Source organism: Frankliniella occidentalis, unplaced genomic scaffold, assembly GCF_000697945.3.
Source record: "Frankliniella occidentalis isolate FOCC.00 unplaced genomic scaffold, Focc_3.1 Scaffold14, whole genome shotgun sequence".
NCBI lineage: Eukaryota > Metazoa > Arthropoda > Insecta > Thysanoptera > Thripidae > Frankliniella > Frankliniella occidentalis.
In genome coordinates this window covers 1,422,255-1,445,681 of record NW_026267144.1, presented here as the reverse complement: position 1 = coordinate 1,445,681, position 23,427 = coordinate 1,422,255, and the positions used below count along the sequence as shown (strand labels likewise).

Genomic DNA, 23,427 nt, shown 5'->3' with positions numbered 1-23,427 from the left:
ATACAAGAGTCCACCCGTCGGCGTCAGTCCGACACACAAGGCAGTTCCGCCCCACACCACACACCACGAAGACCTTCAACCCCTGATCCCCATCCCCACACCCCTGATCCCCGGCCCGGCCCGCCGCGAGACTCGCCGTCAGCCCAGATACGAGGCGTGCCCCCTTCGCTCGCCCCCACCCCACCCTCGGGCGGGCCGCCTCGTAAAAATTTCATTTGGACACTATAGGTCGTCTGGGGAAACCAATCCACCCTCTCTAATTGTGATCGACCAAAGTCCAATGCCGGCATGACTGCATGTTTCATAGTTTCGTCGTTTCTCTTTTTGGGGACTCGAGGGGAACACGGACGAAAGAATGTTGCGCAACCACACTCTGGGAAGTATGTACTCATCAGACACAATGTCTATTGGTGGGGCACATACGTGTGTGGCACATGGCTCGGGCTGTCACACTCACCACGTGTGTGAATTTTCTACACGTACGATCAAATGGTAGGGAGGCACATTCTTGCGTCGGGATGTGGGTCGTCTTTCTCACCCCGGTACACGCCGATGGGAGAGGGCAGGGGATCCAGTGGGAAATGGGGAGGGGGCGACCCGGGGCGACCACGCCCATCACGGCCAGAGGATGGAGGCTCCAGCAACAGGGTGATCCCCTGCCTCCCTCCCCCCTTCCCCGCGTCTCTCTACCCCCATCCCTTCTTCCCCATTTTCTCTCAATTTTCCCCCGGTCCCAGCATTGCAGTAGCATCAGTAAACCCGGGACGGGACGGGCCGGACCAATGACGTCAAACCTTGCCTAAACGCTTGTCTATCTGAGCTGGAACACCTCTTTTCTTTTTACCCTAACGACTTCCCCCACAGGACGGTGGCCGCAGCCCCCCAGGGATAAAGTGGTCGGTCTTCTTCGGTGGGGCCCAATCTGATGTGCCCCCTTTGCTCGCTGGCCGAGGCGGGTACGAGCCCGGGCCCTGCCTGGACCCGTGACTGGGAGGCGGCGCGGGCCGCGAGCGCGCGAGCTACCCGTGCGCCTAGCGCCCCCTACTCCCAACCACCCGCCTGACCCCCCGCCGGGCCCCCCGCCCCCGCCGGGCCGGGACTCGATCAATACGACAGTTTCGCATCTGGGTCACCGGCAGTGGTCTCGCCCTTCCCTTTACCTAGTCCGTTGTGAGGGGGGGGCAGGACCCGACCCAGTCGACCCGTCCCTCTCTCACCTTGACCTTGGGCACCGACACGATATGACATTAGCACGGCATGCAGGGTGCCGAAAAGCATGTCGTGCATCCTGACTCACGCACGGTTAACAGGCGGGCCGAGGTCCGCCTACAACCTTTACCGATGATCTTCTTTATCACCATGGCACGGAAACAACTACCGACGAATTTGGAAAGCACACTTCGATTGCGGCCGTGACCACAGTGTGATCATGTCTCGCGCGTTAGAAGGGGGTGGAAGACTTTCCGCACTTTACGTGTTCGAAGTCAGAGGTACGAGGGATATGTCTCCTGGATTATCTGACACGTCTGTCACACGTCAAGGTGCAGGAGGATGTCCGTCGCCCCTCCGCGTGGGCGGGCGTGGGGGGTGCACTCCTTGACCGTTAAGTACAGCACGACCCTGCCCTCTGCCGTCGTGTGACTGGGGACCTTCTCTGTTTGCAGCAAGATGCCGTCCGACTCCATGGATGACATCGAGCTCAAGAAAATCGACCTGCAGATCCCCACTGTCCGTTCCATGTCGCGGGACGATTCGTCGGTGTCGGAGGAGCGCGTGGAGACGGCCAGGGGGTCCATCCTAGTGGCTGTCCAAGGCGACCGCACCAAACCAGCGATCCTGACGTACCATGACCTTGGCCTCAATTACATCTCCAGCTTCCAGGCCTTCTTTAATTATATCGACATGCGTGCGCTACTCGATAACTTTTGCGTGTACCACGTGAATGCCCCCGGGCAAGAGGAGGGCGCCTTACCGCTTCCCGACGAGTGAGTACCATCCCACGCCTTGTGCTGCTGTTGCTGCTCCAGAAAATGGGTTGAGATGTGTTGCACTAGTGCTTGGTTTTATTTTATCATTGACGTAAATTTTTCAGTTATGAATATCCAACTATGGATGAGCTTGCAGAACAGCTCATGTTTGTTCTAAGCCATTTCGGCCTCCATCACGTCATTGGGCTTGGAGTGGGCGCTGGAGGAAACATCCTTGCTCGATTTGCTCTTGCTAACCCCGAGAAAGTTGAAGCACTGTGTCTTATTAACGTAGTGTCTACACAAGCTGGTTGGATTGAGTGGGGTTATCAAAAGATGAATGCAAGGTACCTACGCTCAAAAGGAATGACACAAGGTGTTTTGGATTACCTTATGTGGCACCATTTTGGAAGGGTATGCTTAATTATTTATGTTCCATCTTATACTTTGCTTTAACTTTTCCCTTTCCTTCTACTAACTTAACTTCCTCTTGTTTTAGGGGACGGAAGAGAGGAACCATGATTTGGTACAAGTTTATCGGAATTACTTTGAAAGACAAGTAAATCCCTCTAATTTGGCATTGTTTATTGATGCCTATGTGAGACGCACTGATCTGAAGCTTGTCCGTGAATTGGAACCCAATCGTCGCAAAGACAGTACTACTCTTCTGATGCCTGTTATGAACATAACTGGTTCTCTGAGCCCTCATGTAGATGATACAGTCACCTTGAATGGTAGACTTGACCCTACCAACTCTTCATGGATGAAGGTGTGACCATGTGATAAATTATTCAAAGTACTTAAGGTCACTGTGGTAGTGTGTACTTAATTAGTTTTTCTTTTCTTTCCAGATTTCAGACTGTGGTATGGTTTTGGAAGAACAGCCTGGTAAAGTGGCTGAGGCATTCCGGCTCTTCCTGCAGGGTCAGGGTTATGGTAAGTCATGCAGTCCAGTCAGTACACCAATGCAGGGGGCATCCAGTGCTCGTACTATGAGTTAGTCAAATGTTTAATGTAGATTATCTTATGTATTATGATGTGTGAATCATTTATTGAATGGCTTGAAGCAGAAATTGTTTAAAATTAAATATTTGATGAACTTTTTTGTCATGAATGGTACTTGGATCTCATAAGAATATCAGGTGCTCATGTTCTTCCTACAAATTTTAAGACCCATTCGATTCTGAAAAAAACATTTTGATAAGTGGTACAGGTAAAATTTGGAAATGTCTGTGCTTTCTACAAGTGATATCAAGAGCTTATCTGCTTTGACTCCTTCTTGAAATTTTGCGCATGAGCCTCTTCCCTTTGTGTTTTGTCTTGCATGGGGTTCGTATCTTAAGAGATTGGTGTGAGTATAGTACAAATATATATTGTGTAGTGAGGCAAAAAAAAAAAATGTTACCATTTTTAAGGGACTCTTGGTGTCATGGTGTCAGATTTGACTGAGGTAACAAAATTGGTTCAATGCAGTGCCTTTTGGAATTAATTTGGTGGTATGAAAAGTGTTATTTGTTGCATCTCAGGATATATCAATGCTTCATCTCTGTTCCACGTTCTACATTTAAGTAAATCATCTATTTTTGTCTTAACAGCTATGAAATTCAAGTCATTTGCTCAAACATGCTTACACTGTTCTGCAGTTGTGCTCCACTGTTTGCTCTCATCGTGCTTCATGTATTCTCATCTGCCGATTACAATACATGCATTTTTGTGAACACAGTCTCTTCTTGCTCTCTCTTCCTAGTCTGACCTCTTTCAAGGTGTAAACTTCATTTAATTGGAAATAGACTTTCTCTCAATAGACTAATTCCACTTCAGTTTCTCTGAATCAGTATTCATAGAAGTACAATATTAGTACTCAACCCATTCTCATTTGACATTTTATTGGTCACCAAATTTTACTTCTGGACTACAAGCTGTTTTTGAGAGTGGGGGTTGATTTTGAGGCGCTGTATGAGGGACCAAGGAGAATGAAAGATTACTCTATTGAAAATGTTCAATCTTCTCTCAATTTGTTGCTATCAGTTTGGAAGTAATTGATTTTCATGTTACGCAGTTTTCTCACAGTGACTATATTGGGGTTTCTTTACTTGTAAAATACCTGGGCTCCTCTGGGCTCTGTGACTCCCTTCACATCCCTTGTGTCTGTTGCTCACTTCTTCATCTTCGTCAGCTTAGTGATCATTTGAAGTGTTCATTTAAACTTAGTTAACCTGTAATCGAATACATCAGCCAGGTTGTTGTTTCTTTTGTCCATTTAGACCATGGTTTTTAAGTACTTCATCAGTTAAATTAAAATGCATTGACAGATTGAACCATTTCAAATCACACCCCATGTTAAGGATTGTGGTGTTTACGTTTCTTTTTTGAAGATCATCTAGTGCATACGTATTCTTGAGATAATAATGTATTAATTTACAGTATTATTTTTACTTTCTCGAGATTTAGGTCAATGGGAATTTCAACTTATACTGAGCTGCTTTGCAGAGAGTTTTCTTCTTCTCTTTTTTTTGCTCTGATAGTCTTTGATTTTTAATACATTAAGGTTACAATTAGATTATTAGGCTACTTCCCCCTCCCCTCCCCCCTTTTCTCTCGGAAAAATATTGAGCTTTTTGGGGCAGTTGCGGAAATATGAATGGGGGGAACTTCTTTGTAAGTTACAGCTTTATTTACACAATTCTTAAAAATTGTTAACATTTCCACCATCCAATTTGTTAGCCTAGCCACAATTGTGTATCTAGGATTGTAAGGGACTTTTATTAGAATATTATATACTATGCAACTTGTGATTAAATGCTCTGTCATGTTATGGACCGTAGTCAAAAGCATTGAAAAGTATCTTGTTCATTATCAAATACTTAAATGTTATAAATGCCAAATTTTAAATTAAGTTGGTGATCAAGTTGCTAGATCTATAAACCATTGATTGATCAAGTTACTTCTGTCATTTAACTCATATAGAATTCTAGTCATATGTTACTCTATCTTGTGAATCTGGAGTCGTACCTACTTTTCCAGACCTATTTATGCATTTTCCATCAATCATTCATAGCTACATTCATTTTATTATTCAGTTTGGGCCTGATTTTTTTCATGTTTGTACAGCACACCACAGTGTTTTAATAGCTCAGTTTTTTCCTCAGAATGTTCATCCTCTGAACTTTAAAGTACCGTAGATCTTTAAGAATTAATACTAAACATATTTTGTGGACAATGACTGTTTGAGGTCTCAACTAGAATTTCTACAGCTTATAAGCTCAAGCTTGTCCACTGGAACAAAGTTCTCTGCAACAGACATAATACTTCATTTTTCTCTAGGCTTCAAATGTAGGCAAAACTTGCACATGTGCTACACTAGTAGTACACTAGTCAAATCCTTATTCTCTAAGTTTTGCTTTAAAAACTTGCAAGAGTGAAGCCTAGATAATTAAATGGCGTAATAGGATGATCACAATCACTAGGCTTTATTAGCGGCATGCATGGTCTGGTCACATCAGGTTAATTTTGCTTGTTATTCATTGCTCAACAGATTTCCACTGTTCCCTTGACTCATTTGTTGTCAGAGATGTTTGTTCTGTAGCAATGATGACATTGTTATATAGTGGAGATAAATATTTGTGAATTGACTGAAGTTATCTATGTGTTTATTTCCTCTGTCTTCAACCTATACGCTTTCATAATTTTGCAAGAATAAAATCCCCAGGTCTATCAGTTTTCGTTCATCTTTCTGATCATCTCCATTTTTATTACCATCATAACATTTTGTGGTATCATCATTTTATTTTTTAAATTATTTTTCATATTTTTTTTTAATTCTTATAAACTTGCGTTTTCTAAGAGGAGAATCATTAAACTACTCACATACAACAACTTGAAATTGCACATCATTCAAATTTAACGATCAGACACCACACAGCTCATACCATTCCATAAATTGTCAGGTTTGGTTCCATTCGCATGGAACAGCACATTGCTTTGATCTGATTCATTTGCTCTATGTTCTTGTTTGTGTTACACTGTGTCACAATGGAGAAAAATCATCGGTATGTATGTAGAGCTTCTCCTTCCATAGTACATGCAAAGCTTACTAAAGTCCCACTTATGAGTTCTTTTCTAAAACCCAGTTTGTTGTAGGTCTTTTAAAAACAAACTCAAACTCTTCTGACTACAAGCCTAACTATTATATATCCAGTCTGTTTAGCTGCACACTGTGTTTTGGTAAAGGACTTATGAATTTTGTCTTTTCTCATTAACTGATCACCCTGTCATATGACAAAAATATTACAAATTTATTACATCCTTATGCTGTATTTCAAATTGGGACAGCACTTTATGCATGAGCAATCTTGGTCCTGGAGATAATATGAATGTTGGGGTATAGATTATTTAATGTTTAATCTCAGTTGGAAAGTATGTGCAGCTTTGCTCTTTTCTTCTTCAAATTTTCTGGTTGCATGTGTTTTTCTAGAGAATTTGTTTTCAGCAATGTCTGTTTTGCATAATTTTAGTACGATCTTTCAAGCTTGAATAATAACCTTTGGTTCTGAGTCTTGAATTCAACAGCTTCTTTTGCATGTTATTTTTCTACCAATTTGTATCACTTTCCAGAGCACAGAACTGTTCTGATATCTTAATTTTGCCTCTTGAGAATAAAATAGAATTTTTTTTTTTTTTGTACTGAAGATGATGACTTTTTAAGTAATAAAAGTTAACCGTGTTACCTAATGAGCGCCTACTACTTTCTGGCATTTACCGGCTAATCTATTCCCCCATGCTACCTCTTAAAATACTTTTAAGTTGGCATCGGTAAAATAATGATAGGGCATTGTTTCTAAAATTTAAAGTTTTGCACATGGCACCTACAATTGTTTCTGTTGATGCTCTTATTCTTTCTTCCCTTTGCAATGTTGTTAAGTTCTACATTTGTGTTACTGTGAGTGTGTGGTTTCATTCCTTTGGTGTTAATGCTAGTCTCATTGTTATCATATAGGAGGCTTGCTAAAAACCATTTGACATTTAACAATATTTATGTGGATCAGCGTAGTTATACTCTTTGTCACAGGACTAGACTTTGTTTTTGTTGATTAACTATCCATGTCGCTCATCTGTGCTGTATTTTTCTTTTTACTGCAGCTGTGAAACTGTCTCGCAAGCTTTCAACCTCTCTGTCAGCTGAAGGTAAAGGTAACTAGTGCTAATCTTAGCACTTTTAGGCGTTCCATGTTCAACACGCTTGGCCTAGAACCACATGTAAGTGTTTTATGTTGCTTTAAATTGCCTATTTTACTGCGTTTTTTTTTTTTAAATGAGGATGTGGGGTGGGATAGTCATTGACTTCAGTTCAAACTTCAAAAGGAAAAAGTATTCCATTTCTTTCAATATTTTCAATCTGATTTTTTCAATGTAGTATCACCTTTTACTGCAATACATTGTTCCTTATCATTATTTGCCACTGGCGAGTGCAATTGATGCAACGTTTCACTTGCATCTGTTTTCATTATTGTTTGCTGTTTGTTAAAGCTGACAATTTCACTGGCCTATTATTTTGTTTAGTTTTTTTAAATTTTTCAATCATTAGCTTGGCATTTGATGTTTATTTGCTATCTATGTAAATGCAATCATGAGCACATCGCACTTTTTATTTCTCTTTGCTCTTGTAGTACACTCACAAAATGGTTTCTTTATTGTTCTTCAAGTAAAAATTGTGCAAGTTATCATGGAAACTTAAGATACTGACTTTGTTTTTCAGGTATGACCACGGTCCCCAGTGCCCGTTTCATTGATTTCACCCGTTCTACATCACTGGATGATTCTGATTTGCTTTCCCTTACCCATTGGTCCAATGCGTCCATTCATATCACTGAAAATCCTATATCTGAAGCTGTTGCTTGTTGAAGTCGTAATTATTTGTTCATGTCTTAACACAGCTGCTTATCACTTTAAAAACTTGAGGGCTTTTGATGATTTTGTATGCTCAAACAAGAGCCTGCACAAGAAAAGAGTTCTCTCATGAACTTGTCCACTGCCTCTTAAAAATTTGGGAAGTGCAATTTGACACACTTTCATGTACGCTTATCTGTAAAGATTTTAAAATTATTTTTTAGTCCTGCTTTAAGAATTGACAAAGCACTCCCCTTGGTTTTGGTTGTGAACACTTCATGAACTTGATTACCATATCCATTACTTTTTAAGCAATTGTATCAATTTATTGCAGTTTACAGAAAAGAGAAGCAATCTGTACTGTGAACATATTTTAACCAGACATTCCTAAGGGAAGAAATCTTTTAATTTTTAGGAAAAAAAAAATGAAATCAGAAAAAAATTACATGATTGCAATCAGGACAACTGGTTTGCAATTGAAGGAAAACAAGTATGCTTCGGACAAATGGGATGCCCCCGGAAATAATCTGGCTCATTTGAACTGTAATGTATCGTACCTAATTGATAAGGAGAGAAGCTTTACACTTCTCAACAGAGATAGTGCATATCTGTTTTCAACTAACTTTAATCTCCATTTTAAAAAAAATTCAGTGCAATATTTTTTTTGTAAGTTTTATGAACCAAGGGCGCCTTAGTGCATGGAAACTATCCAAAACACGGAGTTTTAATCAAATCCACAAAAAATTATGATAATTTAGTGAGATCACTTAAAGTTTGCTCTGTACTTTAGTACTTCTCTCTAGTCAATTTGCAATAATGAGATAATTGCAAAGTTGTCAGTAACACGTTTATGTTTTTATATTTTGATAATCCAGTAGTGATTATTAATTCATGGAGGAAGTTAATGCTATGTCTCATTGATCTAAAAGACAATTTTTTAAAGATTGTATTTTTTTCTGTATTATATTATTGGAAGGGTTGATTCTCTATCATGGTTAGAATTAAAATTGGATGTGAATTTAATTTCACTTTGATAACCAATATTTTTGTAGTAAACAGGAAAATATGTACTGTCATGAAATTATATTTTCAGTTTCTGACAATATAAATTTGAATGTAAGAGGTGCCACAACCATCGGACCAATTGCACTCAAGTGTTCTTGGAATGTATTACCTAGCAATTAGAAAGCAACATATCGCTCATTAAGATATTGAAATGTATTTAAGTTTAAGGTATGATCTAGGTATCCTCCTGAGAGTCAAAGAAATAATGATATGCAAGCTTATTCATTATAAGCAGTATTCATAAAATGTGTCCAGTCACATTAAACTTTTCATTTTCATGCTGCCTATCATGTAGTAGTCATTTAAAAAAAATTATTATCCATTCAGCCTAGGTTTTCCTCACAATAGAATGCTATGGATTGTGTATCAAAGTGCTGGCCTTCACACAAAATTCACTTTAATGTATAAACTCTTGGAGGCGTAAAAGTTATTGTAGTGTAAGTGAAACCCTTGAAAATCTGCATTGTCTGTGATCTCATTGTTTGTATTGATTGACACAAGAAGAAGGTGGGAATGGAAAAAAGTAAAATAAAGTATGAGATCATTCTGTATATTGTGCTTTGAAAACGTCAAGTTTGTAGGCTTATGAGCTGTGGTTGCCTATCCAGTAAAATGTCTTAATAAGAAAAACTCTTAAATTATTTTATCCCATCATTTCTATTTTTAATAACGCAATTCATTGTTGTAGAAAACTGCATATTTTTTCCTTAACAGAATAGATCAGATAAACACGCATGACTCACGCCTGCAAATCTTTTGAGTTGGGCAAAGTTTGCTGAATCCGGCAGCTCATTTCTTGTGAAAGTGCAGCCTCCCTCAAAATCTTCACAACAAAATAAATGCATTACATACATCACTTTTATTTATATTGTAAAATAATTTCTCATTCAACTGAGTTACCTTTAAGTGGGACTCCATTGATGCTAAAGCGTGGTCAATCCAGTCCATACGCTGAAAATGATGCCGACTAGGAGAACATCCATGTCTTGTTACCAAAGCTAGGTTTGTGACAGCAAGTGCCAAAGCTGCAGTTCGTGCCTCCAGCAAGCGTGGATCAAGGGGTGGATACATAGACCTTACCACGTCATCAACCCTTACTGAAATCTGTCTTGCAACCTGGAACCAGTACAAGGAATAAATTTAAATCCAAGTTAGTACATTTTTTTAGGTAATTATCCAAGCATGTTCATACATCCATGATTTGGGATCCTATTTTGTGATTGGTGAGTGGGCCCATAGCAAGAGCAGCCAAACGCTCTGTGAGCTTGTGACATGCTCGGAGGACTGCCAGAGTGTGGGGAACCAAACCAGTTGCATCATCAACCCATTGTTTGTCAGCTAAAATCTCCTTGATGCCAGGATGCAAACAGACATCTCCCAGTTCAAGTTCTGCGTCGGCCTCTATCAAATGAATATCAGGCCTGAAATCACAAATTTGAATTCACTATCATTATGTATCGGACCTAGTTTGTTTTTTGCTATTAATTTTTTTCTATCACAACACATAGTTTAATTTAAAGAATTACAATTTACCGAGTATCAAAGCCATTACACTTGTCTAAATGAAGCCCACAAACGCCATTATTGTACAGCTTTTGCCAACATAACATGACGAGGGCAATCAGAGCACCCACAAACACAGCAGCAAGCACTCCTATAGCTACTACTACCACTGTTTCCATTCCAGTTGTTCGACTTGATGGTACAGCAAAAACTGTAACACTTGGACTAGCTCTGAAAATTAAATCACATATGTTCATCTGAAATATTTTAATTCATCAATTTGAGAAAGAATGTTACTATTTAAGGAAACCTGAAGTGCTTGTGTGTTTTTTAATCATTGGCATTTTTATGAAGATTACCTTTCTGAGGAGAAGTTGAACATTTGACCACAACTAACAGTCCAAAGAAGGAAAATTGATGGAATGACCAGTAGTTGTTTTGCCCCCCACATACACACAAGAAACAAGAGTCAAATTTTAAAATTTATCATGTACGAGTTAAACTTTGGAAACATGGTTAAGTGTTCAAGTCAACAGGTTCCAAATATCCAGTAAACTATATGGCATTTAACTCAATTTTGTAATGTAAGTGTTTGATCAAGGTTTAAAATGAAATGACCATTAACTTTAAATTTTTCTCATCTTCTCATAACTTTCTTGAAAAAATACGTTATAGCGCATCGAACCAAAGATACGTGCGACGTATATTATTGAAAAAGCTCGGCAACTAGAGTACCGAAACCGAAACGCCCATTCCAGGCAAGTCAGGCCAGCGACCTTGAGCCTAGGCATCGCCTGTCAGCAGGCTCATAATCAGAGTGAATAAAATGTCACAATGAAGTAAAAGCACACGTCATAAATAAGTTGAGAGAAAGAAACCTGTTTAAATTCAAAGAGAGACGCCCACTTCCAATTGGTAAAACGAGGATCAGCAAACGCAGTTTGGGTTGAATTTTGCCGGGCTATGGTTCGTCAACCTTCGTCCGTTTCCGCTCTTGTCGTCTGCTCGGAAATTGACACCCCCACCCCCTCTCCTCCCCCACTCCCACTCAGTGCGCACCTCGCATGTTGTTGTTGTTGCCGTTGATGTTGATTTGTGAACCTGTGTTTGTGAACTTTTGCCGCTCTATGCTCTATATACTTAGAGGCCCGACCCACATATTCCGCAAGATTAACCTTCATGTGGACAGCATGTGCATATTCACTCACGGAGGTAAAAGGGATTAATTTTGGAAGCCATTCGGTTCATATATTCAACTACTATAGTATTTATACGAGTCGTGGCATAACTTTAGTCTAATCATTTGGGTTGCTATGTTTTTATCTTTGGCCCTGTTAACTATTTGAAATCAGTTTAATTTTCTACTGAAACACAGTCAGTCTGTTCCTTTTACACTTCTTACTGAACATGTTGCTGATAGCTGAATCAGTGTTAAGCAGGTTAACCTGTGTATGTATGAATATCAAGTAGAATTATTTTGCCAGTGGAAAAAGCTAGCCTTTTTTCCTTTTTATTATCATTTCACAAATTAATTCACTTTTAGACCAGCATTTCACTTCTAATTAAAATTACTCAAAACACAAATTTAGAAAATTTCAATTGAAAGTGTTACAAATCTTAAGTGCAGAGGAATTTGAGCCACTTTTTCAGCTATTAACAAAATATACATCATTCAACTTTCATGTTCCTTTCACTGTTTCATTTTTGTTAAAGGTTTAACGTGACACAACTAACTGAAGAAACCAGGCATGCGGTTCAACAAGCAGGAACTTGTTACCCTGGCTACACAGCCAGCTCATAAATTTGATAAAGAAGGAGTTCTTTTACTACGGGAAAGGCAAGATGGCTTTTTCAGGCGGGCAGAGAGTGAGTAAATTTTGAAACGTTTGTGTTTTTATTTTAATTTTATTACATTTTAATTGGTTGACTCTTTGCATTGTGTAAGTATTATTGATTTGCCTATTAGATTGATAGATTATGTGATTATTCTGAACTGAATGTTATTTCTTTATGCATTGTGCAAGTAAGTTTAACATAGGCATAGTTATCCTATTTTGTCAGTTGACAAGTTTTCCTTCCTTTGACTTCTACTTGCCTTAAATACCTCTATACAAAATAAATCCAAGCTTGATAGTTAAATATTGTGAATACATTGTGCATATATAGATTTGTACAGTATTGTAGTATATTGTGCTTGTACAGTTTCATAGTTTAAAATTCAATCCTTTATACTATACTTACTTTTAGTTCTAGGTTTACAATTAATTTTCAGAGCAGATATAGGTTTTGCAGTCACATTGGAACATGATGGGTTTACCAGGTTGATGCTGTTTTCTCACAAAAAGTCAAGCTTCCAAAACAATAAACATTGTCAGAGTTTCAGTTTTACAAATGGATCTTCAAACCCGTTTTAAGAAATTAAGAAAGAAATATATTTGCTTTTATGGCTCTGGGTTCTCACTAATGTGGGCTGGAAATACTGTATCCTACTAGCTTTCACAAATAATTTTAACATGGTGATGGCCTCATCTTGTGTTGTGTCGCGGCTTCTAACTTAAAATTTTCAGGTTCTGAAAAAGACAACAAAAGAGTCAAAAGAGCTAAGAGTTTGCGAGATCTTAGTTGCTATGGCAGTAGCAGCAGCAGGGACAAGAGCAAGAGCAGCAAAGATGTGAAGTATAAAGGTACTTGGACCCCTGTTTTTGTGCCCTTAAGCACACTTCACCAACCTCAGATTTAGTCAAACTCACTCATCACTTTTTGTTACCAACCCCACAAGATTGCTCATTTGAAACCAGATTTGATTCAACAATTTTCTAAAACTTTTGTGATTTTTATGATATCTATTGTTAATAATATGAAAAGAGCTATATTATCTTAAGTTAATAAACCTTATGTTGCTGTTGGGCTTGTGCCTGGTTTCATTTGATACCAAAATTGTGGTATTTTGATAACTCACTAAATCAGGGGTGCTTTACATATATGGTGGCATTTCATTTTTCAGAAACTTTCTTTCATGAAATAATGATGTTCTCTTTCTTTTCTTCTCAACGAGTGTGTAAAGCACCAAGGTGCACTTTGTGCGCAACTAACATTATGATTCTTTCCTCATTTCATTCTAACACTTGCTTTGAACTGACAATACATTTTTAAGAGAGCTTGCATATTCATTATGAGGTACGAAAATGCTTGATTAAATCTCACTTGTACACAATATGGTACATCACACTTCCATTTTTTTTTTTTATTTTTTTTTTTTAGATGTATTCTGTAGTTTTTGTATTTATTCTGAACGTTTGTAGATTAGCCTAATGCACGCCACTGTGTTTGATCTCCTTTTACTTTCATTCAAAATATATTCTTGTTGTTGTCTTTGCTTTTCTTTAGAATTTCCCCTACTTGGTGTAAAATGTATGGAATGGGAATTTAATTTGTTTAGTTGTCTGAGCTTACCCTTTTAGTTTGCTTTTTTAGAATTGTCTGACTTGACTTGTATCATGATGCAGTTATGCCAAATGTATTTATTATTGGAATTTTCTGTAAAAGTCTTTGGATTTACTGTAACTTGTTATTCAATACACCTACCAAAACAGAATTGTAATTATTATTTTGCAGTCAGCCTTGAACGTTGGTGCCGCCTTAGAGGGAATCTCCTTTTCTATTTCAAAACTTGTGATCAGTGGTCTGAGCCCTTGGGGGTCCTAGTCCTAGAGCAGTGTGTTGTTCAAATTGATAGTCCTGCAACCACACCACCTGATGGCCCATTTGGTTTTAGCTTAGGTAAGTAAGAGCTTAGATGGATGCTATGTTTCTCACAAATAGTGCATTATTTGTGTACTGACCCAACCTTTCTAGTTTGGGAAGGAGGTCTTCGACAACACCTGGCAGCCCGCTCGGATGGCGAACGTGCTTCATGGCTCAAAGCTGTTGAAACTGCCAGCTACCGAAATGTTCGTGCAACTTTTATCCGATTACAAAAAATGCTGGAGACACGTAGAGACCATAATCCTGATCTTGACATTGCCATGTGGAGATTGCGGTGTGGAGTCATTCTTGGTATGTGTCGAATAGTTTTTGTAAGAATTCTTTTGTAAAGTCCAAGTCATCTTCATTTTGAATGAACTTTTTCTGTTTAGATCCCTGCGAATTACCAATCTGTGAAGTCTCACTTGCTTGTGATAATCTGTTATGTGATGCTAATGGGCGGCCACCAAATGCTGTTTTATTAGTGCATGTGTACATTCCATCAGATAGGGCTTGGGTCAGGTATGCAAGGACTGAGGTTGTAGAGGTAAGGGTTCTTTTTACAATGTTCATGCAATGCATTTATTTCTAATCAATCATCGTGCTTCATAATTTTTGTACATACTCTATTTACAGCGCAGCAGTAATCCAAGTTTCCTGATAACTGTAACCTTCCGAGTCTCTGATGCCTTGGATAATGATACCAGAGTTAGGGTCACAGCATATGATGTGCGAGAATCAGTCTCCCATACAGCTCTTCCTCTGGGCTGTGCATTAATTTCTTTACGTTCTCTGGTTGGAAATAATTGCTCAATGGGTGCTGAGGGTGGAAAACTGAGAGTGGCCCTTCGATCTCTAGCAGGCACAACTGTTGGTTTTGTCAGTATGAGTGGTTACCGTCTGGAAAGAGATGATCACCTTGGTGGCTCAAATGAATCCACTCCATGTCGGCAACCGCAAATCAGAGGCCCAGTAAGTCAAACAGCAACTTATTTTGCTTTACTTAAATATGCTCCTAATTTTTGTTTGACTACATCTTAAATTATTTTTCAATTTTTTGCAGGCCATGATGCATCGAAGGTCTCATTCACTCCCACCCAGATTAGGGTGTAGACTGAAATTGCCTCCACATGTTCATATTAATCAGCTATTTGCAAATCCTGTCATACAAACCTATCGTTTCCATTCTGGCTTGTGTGGTGATATTTTTGTATCAGAACTTATGTCTGAAAGTAAACTTTGCTTTGCATTTCCCTGCCAATTACTGTAAGTGTTTAAGTGTAAGTATGATGTTGCTGACTCCAATGGTTCTGTGATGTGCTTACCTTGTCTTATCCTTCTACAGAGCTCTGTGGATTCAGGAGGAAAAAGAACTATTACAAGAAGTGGCTGGCATGGGTGAGTTACGAGAACCATGGCATTCTAGACAGTTGCAGCTCCTTGACAGACACCTTCAACTCCTGCACCTTTACAGTCAAGCTCAGGAACATCTCTTAGCGCATAAAGGTATTGATGGCTACCGTTAAATAATACCTTGTATTTCATTATTTGTTTTTCTTTCTCCTTTTTTAATGTTAATTCTGTCTTCTTTTTATGACCATAGGTAGCTTTTTAAAACCTTCATCTAGAAAGCAAGATAGATCTCTTGAATTTGCTCCTGTTAACTTAAATTTGCACCGAATGTGGGCTCAGAGTGATACACTTGGGAAGGCAGGCATGTATGACATAATAACAGTGGGAGCCTTCACTGCACACTCACATCGATCCAAAAATGGAGGGCTTTTAAAGTAAGTAAAATCTTCAAATTGATGTTGTTGTTTTTTGTGTTTTTTTGTTTGTTTGTTTGTTTGTTTGTTTTTTGTTTTTTTTATCTTTGTAAGCATTCCTAGTAGGATTTTTCATATCTTTTTTTACATTTTTCAGGCTTGTTCAACAGCTAAAAGAGTCACCTTCTAAGGGTACATGTCAAGGCACAAGTAAAATGAACATGGCTAGGGATGCTATCCAGGTAAGTTATCACCCTGCTACGGTATTACTTACATTATCAGTACAAAGTTGCATAGACAAATCTTAGATACAAATAAAACAAATAAAATATTTATCTGCTACAGGCAATTAAGCAACTACGCCGAGAGGTTGTAGAAGGAATGAGAGGTCTAGTAAGATTAGCTGCTCTCAAACAAACTGTTGGGATGTTACCTATATGTGAAGATATGATAACCAAGGTTTTTTACATTTATTGTCTACATTTTGTGATACTCCTAGATTTACTTAATTACGCCAAACTAACAATTTAATGATTTTGTTATAGACTCGTGCTCTTTTAAGCCTTTGGGATTCTGGTTTGGTTGAGGAAGCTTTAGCATTTGTTGATGAATATAAAGTTGCTCCTCCAGGACCACCTGAAGAAGATGATTCATCTGAAGATACTGGAGCTCATGACAGTTCTACTGAAAGTGGACAAATTAATCTCAACATTACAAGACCTGCACAATTATCACCATTCCGTCGTATAACTCAACAGCTTCATTTTGAGCTCAAGTTAGTCTTTTTTTTCTTTTTTCCGAGCAAGCGTTGAAAGTGTTGACAGTTACCTTTTGCCAAATTATAGAAGTAGAGAAAAAATCTTTCTGACTCTTGAATTTTGCGGATGAATTCCAAGAGCCACCAAGGTATACGCAAAATATATCTACTCTAAATTGTCTCAATTTTCTCTTATTCAGGTCACCAGATGTAGATGTCTTAGCAACACCTGACTCTCCTCGTTGTACCCGCAATTTTTGGGATCTTTCTCGCTCTTCATTAAAGAACAACAATGGCACAGATACTGTTTCCGAAAACCAATTTGTGGCATTTCCTGATGCTGAAGATGATAATGACCTGAGGGATGATGTGAATGGATCTGTTCCTAGCCAAGATAATGAGACCAATAGAAAATTTGCAGAGAAAACTATTGGCGACAGCGCTGAAGACTTGCTCTCCAGAGAAACAGATGAAGCATTTGATCAGTTGGAGAGTAAATTGGGAGTCGAGTACGCGGATGGAAGTGCAGACTGTTTGGACATTGTGGATGAAGGAAATTCTGACAGTACAGACTGTCCGAGTAGTCGGCGCTGGTTCTTGGATACTCGAGCCATGTGCTCATCTCCCTCAGCAAATTACTACAAACCAACTGAAGAACCTGAACCATGGGATCTTACTCAATTGAATATTGAGGCAAGTGTAATGTGTCTTGTGAGCAAAGTAAAATTTTTGTGTGGACGATGCAGTTCTCCTGCTGTACGATTACGGTCGTCAGGAGTAGTTGCTCGGTCTCAAAGCTTAAGAGGAAGTTCATCTCAAGCGCAAGGTATAGTTCTGAAGGACTTTGTTTTTCTGTTTTTCTGTTTTCTTGAGAGGCTGGAAGTGGTAATGTGAACATGGTTAATTTTCTCATCAGGTGGGAAACCATCTACTATCTCCAAACAATTGTCAGAAAATCCTAATCTGTATGTATCTTCCTGCTTTTTGCTGTGTCTTTCTTATATATATTCGTCAGTGACAATAACTATCCTGTGTTTTGTACACTGCCCTATTTTGTGCAGTGAGCAACCTAATGAAGAAGCCTCTAATGGACCAAAGGTTCGAAATAAGTTTACTGAAGGGTTGGACCTTGGTACAATGTCTGACTGGGTGTCAGAGTTACGACCCTCGATGAGAAAATTAAGAGCAGCAATGGATGGGTTACTGAAGACAGCAAGGCTGATGCATTCAGCTTTCCGGACTCGACAGGATCCCAGGGCTGCTCAGAGGGAATGTAATGTCCGATACAGGAGAGATGTGTGTTTTTCTCAGGCAGTGAGTAGATTTTACTTTTATTAAGCTTGGGTCGTTTACATTTTATATTGTCATACAGTTAATACATCTGTTTGTTTTTACTCTCAGCTCACTGCTTTAGTAACAGCTTTATTGGCAAAATTATGGTGTCAGCGACCTGACCCTTCTTTCCTACTTGTGTTGTCAACATTAGGCCCTATAGCTGCGTTTGAAGGATTGTTGTCATTACATGGCCATGAGTTAGATATGTGGGGAGACATGGTAGTTGCAGTTGAAGACCTTAGTACTGTGACATTCACTCTTGTTCATTCATCATCAACTTCATCAAATTCTCTAAAACATAGAGGTCCTCATTCAAGTGACAGGTATCTGAATCTCAGTAAAATATTGCTGTATGAATTCCTATTGTCCTGATGTCAAATTTCCTTGATGCTCAAACTGTAATTTTTTTTGCAGAGTGGGGCCGACATCAGCTCCTTTGCCGCGAGTTATGGGATCGAGGGCAGCCCTAACTGTTTTGTTACCGGTGCCTGATGTTGTGCTGTCTCAGTTACCACATCTAAGTGCCTCTAGGTCTACTCAACAGCAATCATGTAGAGGACCACTATCTTTTAAAGTCACTCCTGTATTCTTCAACATTGGTATTAATGAACGAGCAACATTATCTGAAAGTCTAGGGCAGACAGCACCTCAACACCAGTCAAATCTTGATAACTTCAGTCGCCTTCATGCATACTTTTTACGCTACAGGAAGTTAAAACAACTATCAGATCACCAACCACAAACTTCTAGGAGAGGGGGTAAGAAGTATACAATGCATTAGAAGTGACATCAAAAATCTAATTATCTACCTTTTACTCATACATTCTTTCTGGTCTCCAGTTGGACTCAGTCAACGTGCTCTGATAATGTTGTTTGATAAACTTCATGGGTCTGTCCACAGTAAAGTCAGCAAAAATGTTGAGGTACTTCAATTGGTATCTCGAATAACAGTAGCGATGCAAGGTTTGTATAACATGTCACTACATTATACAATGATATAGATTATTTTATTTTGTATTTTACCTATACCAACTATGCATCTTTGGTTCTATGTTATCTTCAGGTTTGCGATTTACAAGCTGCAAAAGTGCTAAAGATCGAACTGGTATGTCTGTGACATTGGAACAAGTTAATACATTGATTCATGGCTATGACTTGGCAGAAACAGAAGTGCAGAGAGCTCTTGATTGTATGCGGAGGTAAGTTACATTTATCTACACTTCTTTTCTAAACGTTTTGTACACTGTAAAATAGCATGTCTACATTGTATAGCCCACTTTTAACTTTTTTTTTTACACATCTACAGTGAAGGATGCCGGAGAGAAAACACGTACAAAAACATTGGAGTTCGGAAGTATGCATTTAGTCAGTTGGGGCTTAGCTCATATCCGAAACAGTATAGACCACCTCCGGGAACATATGGTTCAGGGGAGACGTAAAACTTTGAGAACCAGAACCAAGTGCCAAAATGATCAAGCTTAATGTGAAAAATCGTACATAGTTCAACAAGATTTTTTTTCCCATTTTTTTTTTCTGTTAATGTATGAGGTAAGATAGGTACTGAATAATTGGAGTTAGTGGATTCAATCAGACTCAATCACAGAAAATGCAGACGATCTTGCATTATTTCCCTTTAAAAATTAAAAAAATGATAAAAAAGTAGAGATGTTGAAAACAAGTACCTAGATTAGTGTTAGTGTACTTATTAATTTATGTTCAAATTTACAATACTGACAATGTTTTTAGAAAATTATCATCTTAAAAGTATAGGTTTATGAATTGTTACTTATTTTATTAATATTCTATCTTGTTAAGTATTTATAGGTATAACTAGCTCATGTTGTATGTGATGTAAACTTATAAAGGCTTTGATCAAGTTGTGTCAGAACATTCACAGTTCAAGAGTTAAGTTAAAGTCAGTATGTTTGGTGTTCAGAACTTTAAAACGTTTCCATTACAATGCATCAAATCGTACTATACCAAATAGTAAAAGAAACACATCTTTCATCTTCAATTTTTTACCCATATTTTCCGAATATAGAGTTCCAGAAGAAACAATTAACAATTTCTTTATAGCTGATGTCTGGGTGCATATGTGTTGCTTGAACTTTGTACCTAGTTAAAAGTACAGAGGGACCTATACTGTGTGCTTGACTTGAACATTTTGAAACTTTAACTGTTCTTGTACTTATTTTTCCTAGATAGTTTTAGAAGATTTGAACAAATTTTTGTAGAGTGAGTGATTTAGTTTATGTTATGTCAATGTGATAACTGAACTTTGACCATTAGACCTTAGGCATTAGCATATTATTTATTTTTTGTAGCACAACAAATTTGAGCACATCTCTTTTTAACATTCTTAACTTTACAAAACAAAACAAAAAGTCATTCAGATCATTTGAGCAAATTGCATAGACTCTTAAATTTCACACATTCTTGGTATCTCTAGTGCCAAACATTTGGACTTGCTTTATTAGATTTTTTGTAAGCTTTACTTTGGGAAAGAAAAAGAAAAAAAACAGCCTATCCAAAACCAAAATTGACCAGATGGTATCTAAAAGAGAGAAAGCTCATTGAGCTTTATTATTAGATTGTACATTGTATTTTATTATACATTGTCATCCATCACACTGAGAAAATTATATTCTACTAGTAGTTAATAATTAGGTTAAAGTAACCTGAAGAAAAATTGTAACCCCTTAACATATCTCTCTTAAACAACGTCTTGTGATTCATTTTGTGCCAATTCATTATTTGCAACCATCAGTATTCATGATAAAAATAAATTGAAAATAATATACCAGTACTGTTAAAACGAATTTTGTCAAAGTGCCACTTAAACATCTTAAGCAGAGCAAAATCTGCCATATATTGTCCAAAGGTTTCCATTGTTGATAACAAATAAATCATCTTTGGTGTTAAAAATACAAACAATAGTGAGCGACATGTATCTTTGCCACCATACTTACCTCTTTAAACCATGTGAGAACGTTGACCTATGGGTTCCCTACTACTCGGACAGCCCTGTGGGTTTTTGTGAAAAATAATAATTAAAGAAAAATACTGTCAGCGAGCCAATATAGATAAGTGGTGGTGGAACGGTCCGCCTGAGTGGTAGGCAACCCATCGCTCACTCCCATCTCCAAAAAAGAAAGCCTGGTAGAATTTTTCTCCTCATAAAAAAGAAAACTTCTACTGTAAATACACGTCGTTCTTGCAGCTTCTAAATCACTGGTAATCTGATGACGGATATCTAGTTTCCCCCTGCGGGAAGAGGGTGAGAGGTGAGGAGGAGGAAAACTAACTGTATAGACATTCGTCATTATGTCAGATTACCAGTGATATTTAATGACGTGAGAAGAGTTTTTCTTTTTGTTGTAATTCAAGCAATTCTACAAACAATACTCGTTCTTGTTACCTCGTATGGAATGAAAGAGGAAGGAAAATGGGAAAGAACGAGAAACATTGATTTCTCTCTGTGCTTTGTTGCACCATGGTGCACGAGAAGAGAAGAGAATAGTCTGGCGACAGTCTACACTTCAGTGAACATGTTTATGACTGGGGTGGGCTTCCACGTAGCCCGGCGGGAGCACCAGCTCCGTGTAGGTTTCAGTCTGGCGGTAGCCCCCTTCTGGTATGGGCCCGTGGACTATGGTCACCGGCTGTATCGGAGGGTAGGCAGGCTCCAACGGGCCGGCCACGGCCTCGTCGACATCGGCCTCGCCGTCCGTCTCGGCCCCGAGACTGTCCGGGCTGAAATCAGAAGAGAGAGCGGAGCACTCAGGTCCCTGTTTGTAGCTACACGGTTGTAGCTGAAAACGGCTCGGCCATATGCAGCTTTATTTCCCATAGTAAAGAACGTCAGAACACACACAACAACAGCCTCATTGGTTCAGTTCGTAGAGCGCTCACTCCGTAGTCTGATGGTCGCTGGTTCAAATACTCAGAACTATATTCACCGTTTATCCAGCATCCGAATTAATTGACCACGCCTCCAGCTAGATGGCGTAGTGGACCTAACCGACCACCTACTCAGGAGGTGCCACAAAAAATGAGAAAAAGTTCGCCCCGACCGGGTGTCGATCCCTTGCCCGGCAGTGTCCAGGAAACCAAGTCTCAGCACGCCCGCCACTCGGCTAACAGCTCTACCTGTCGTCCGCGTTGCAGAACTTGCTCCCGCTCTACAGGTCCTTGTTCTTTCGTAAAGTAGGCGGTCAAGTCCACCTCCTCATCGCGCTGATGCCCGGGTCGGATAACACGGAAAATGGTCAAGAAATGCGCGCCCGGCGCGCCTTGAATCTCAAATTCGGCCGTTCCTTGACTATTTCCCGTGTTATCCGACCCGGGCTTCAGCGCGACGAGGAGGTAGACTTGACCACCTACCTTACGGAAAACCAAGGACCCGTAAAGCGGCACCAAGTTCTGAGACGCGACCGACAGGGGGAGCCGATAGCCGAGTGGGGAGCGTGCCGGGGCTTGGTTACCTGGACACTGCCAGGCGAGGGATCGACTCCCGGTCGGGGCGAACTTTTTCTTTCTACGAACTGAGCCAATGTTGCATGGCTAAAGCTAATCTTCGCTGTGGCTCACACCTGTAAACACACGGCCGGCGGAGCAGGGGACAAAAGTTCGCCCCGACCAGGAGTCGATCCCTCGTCCGGCCGTGGCCATGGGACCAAGCCCCGGCACGCTCGCCACTCGGCTGTCGGCTCCTCGTCTCGTCGCAGAGTTCAGAACTCCGACCTGCTTCACGGGGTTTGTTCTCCCGTGGGAAGGCGGTCAAGTCCACCTCCTCGACGCGCTGCAGCCCGGGTCGGATAACACGGCAAATGTTGAATGAACGGCCCTCCGCGCGCCTTGAATCTTGAATCAGGACGTTTCTTGACCATTTTCCGTGTTATCCGACCCGGGCTTCAGCGCGACGAGGAGGTGGACTTGACCACCTACCTTACGGAAAACCAAGGACCCGTAAAGCGGCACCAAGTTCTGAGACGCGACCGACAGGTCGAGCCGATAGCCGAGTGGGGAGCGTGCCGGGGCTTGGTTACCTGGACACTGCCAGGCGAGGGATCGACTCCCGGTCGGGGCGAACTTTTTCTTTCTACGAACTGAGCCAATGTTGCATGGCTAAAGCTAATCTTCGCTGTGGCTCACACCTGTAAACACACGGCCGGCGGAGCAGGGGACAAAAGTTCGCCCCGACCAGGAGTCGATCCCTCGTCCGGCCGTGGCCATGGGACCAAGCCCCGGCACGCTCGCCACTCGGCTATCGGCTCGACCTGTCGGTCGCGTCTCAGAACTTGGTCCCCCTTTACGGGTCCTTGGTCTTCCGTAAGGTAGGTGGTCAAGTCCACCTCCTCGTCGCGCTGAAGCCCGGGTCGGATAACACGGGAAATAGTCAAGG

The 23,427-nt window shown here is 39.9% G+C and overlaps 3 protein-coding genes across 12 annotated transcripts in view; 2 read left to right on the top strand and 1 right to left on the bottom strand.

Annotated features, from left to right (window-relative positions):
• Window positions 1-9,548, top strand: part of LOC113203396 (protein NDRG3) — a 28,146-nt gene extending 18,598 nt beyond the window's left edge. For 5 of the 7 annotated variants that reach the window (XM_052263878.1, XM_052263879.1, XM_052263877.1 and 2 more), the window contains 6 exons: window positions 1,665-1,985; window positions 2,093-2,381; window positions 2,467-2,736; window positions 2,819-2,903; window positions 7,107-7,151; window positions 7,723-9,548. In XM_052263878.1, the coding sequence (XP_052119838.1) occupies window positions 1,665-1,985; window positions 2,093-2,381; window positions 2,467-2,736; window positions 2,819-2,903; window positions 7,107-7,151; window positions 7,723-7,868 (1,156 nt within the window). In that variant the 3' untranslated portion in view covers window positions 7,869-9,548. Of the gene's footprint in view, window positions 1-1,664; window positions 1,986-2,092; window positions 2,382-2,466; window positions 2,737-2,818; window positions 2,904-7,106; window positions 7,224-7,722 lie in introns of all 7 variants that reach the window. The other 2 variants (XR_008010796.1, XM_052263876.1) reach the window with 2 other exon arrangements.
• An 8-nt stretch (window positions 9,549-9,556) lies between these two features.
• LOC113203397 (transmembrane protein 98) lies at window positions 9,557-11,426 on the bottom strand. Of its 3 annotated transcripts, none has more exons than XM_052263881.1 (5): window positions 11,300-11,426; window positions 10,452-10,652; window positions 10,111-10,339; window positions 9,819-10,034; window positions 9,557-9,741 (listed from the first exon to the last, which is right to left on the bottom strand). In XM_052263881.1, the coding sequence occupies exons 2-5, from the start codon at window positions 10,598-10,600 to the stop codon at window positions 9,658-9,660; spliced, it is 678 nt and encodes a 225-aa protein (XP_052119841.1). In that variant the 5' UTR covers window positions 10,601-10,652; window positions 11,300-11,426; the 3' UTR covers window positions 9,557-9,657. The 3 variants fall into 3 exon arrangements, with proteins under 3 accessions (XP_052119841.1, XP_026273840.1, XP_026273839.1); XM_026418055.2 differs by lacking the exon at window positions 11,300-11,426 and adding an exon at window positions 10,781-11,274 and having other exon boundaries at window positions 10,452-10,678; XM_026418054.2 differs by lacking the exon at window positions 11,300-11,426 and adding an exon at window positions 10,781-11,273.
• Window positions 11,427-11,466: 40 nt separating this feature from the next.
• LOC113203467 (inositol polyphosphate-4-phosphatase type I A) lies at window positions 11,467-20,959 on the top strand. 2 transcript variants are annotated; one of them, XM_026418178.2, is made up of 21 exons: window positions 11,467-11,633; window positions 12,135-12,287; window positions 12,989-13,105; window positions 14,037-14,201; window positions 14,277-14,477; window positions 14,558-14,712; window positions 14,802-15,137; window positions 15,229-15,431; window positions 15,511-15,671; window positions 15,769-15,952; window positions 16,089-16,173; window positions 16,277-16,390; window positions 16,477-16,706; window positions 16,889-17,514; window positions 17,605-17,653; window positions 17,750-18,002; window positions 18,090-18,346; window positions 18,438-18,781; window positions 18,864-18,986; window positions 19,087-19,222; window positions 19,330-20,959. In XM_026418178.2, the coding sequence occupies exons 2-21, from the start codon at window positions 12,170-12,172 to the stop codon at window positions 19,460-19,462; spliced, it is 3,990 nt and encodes a 1,329-aa protein (XP_026273963.1). In that variant the 5' UTR covers window positions 11,467-11,633; window positions 12,135-12,169; the 3' UTR covers window positions 19,463-20,959. The 2 variants fall into 2 exon arrangements, with proteins under 2 accessions (XP_026273963.1, XP_026273964.1); XM_026418179.2 differs by lacking the exon at window positions 12,989-13,105.
• The last annotated feature ends 2,468 nt before the right edge of the window (window positions 20,960-23,427 follow it).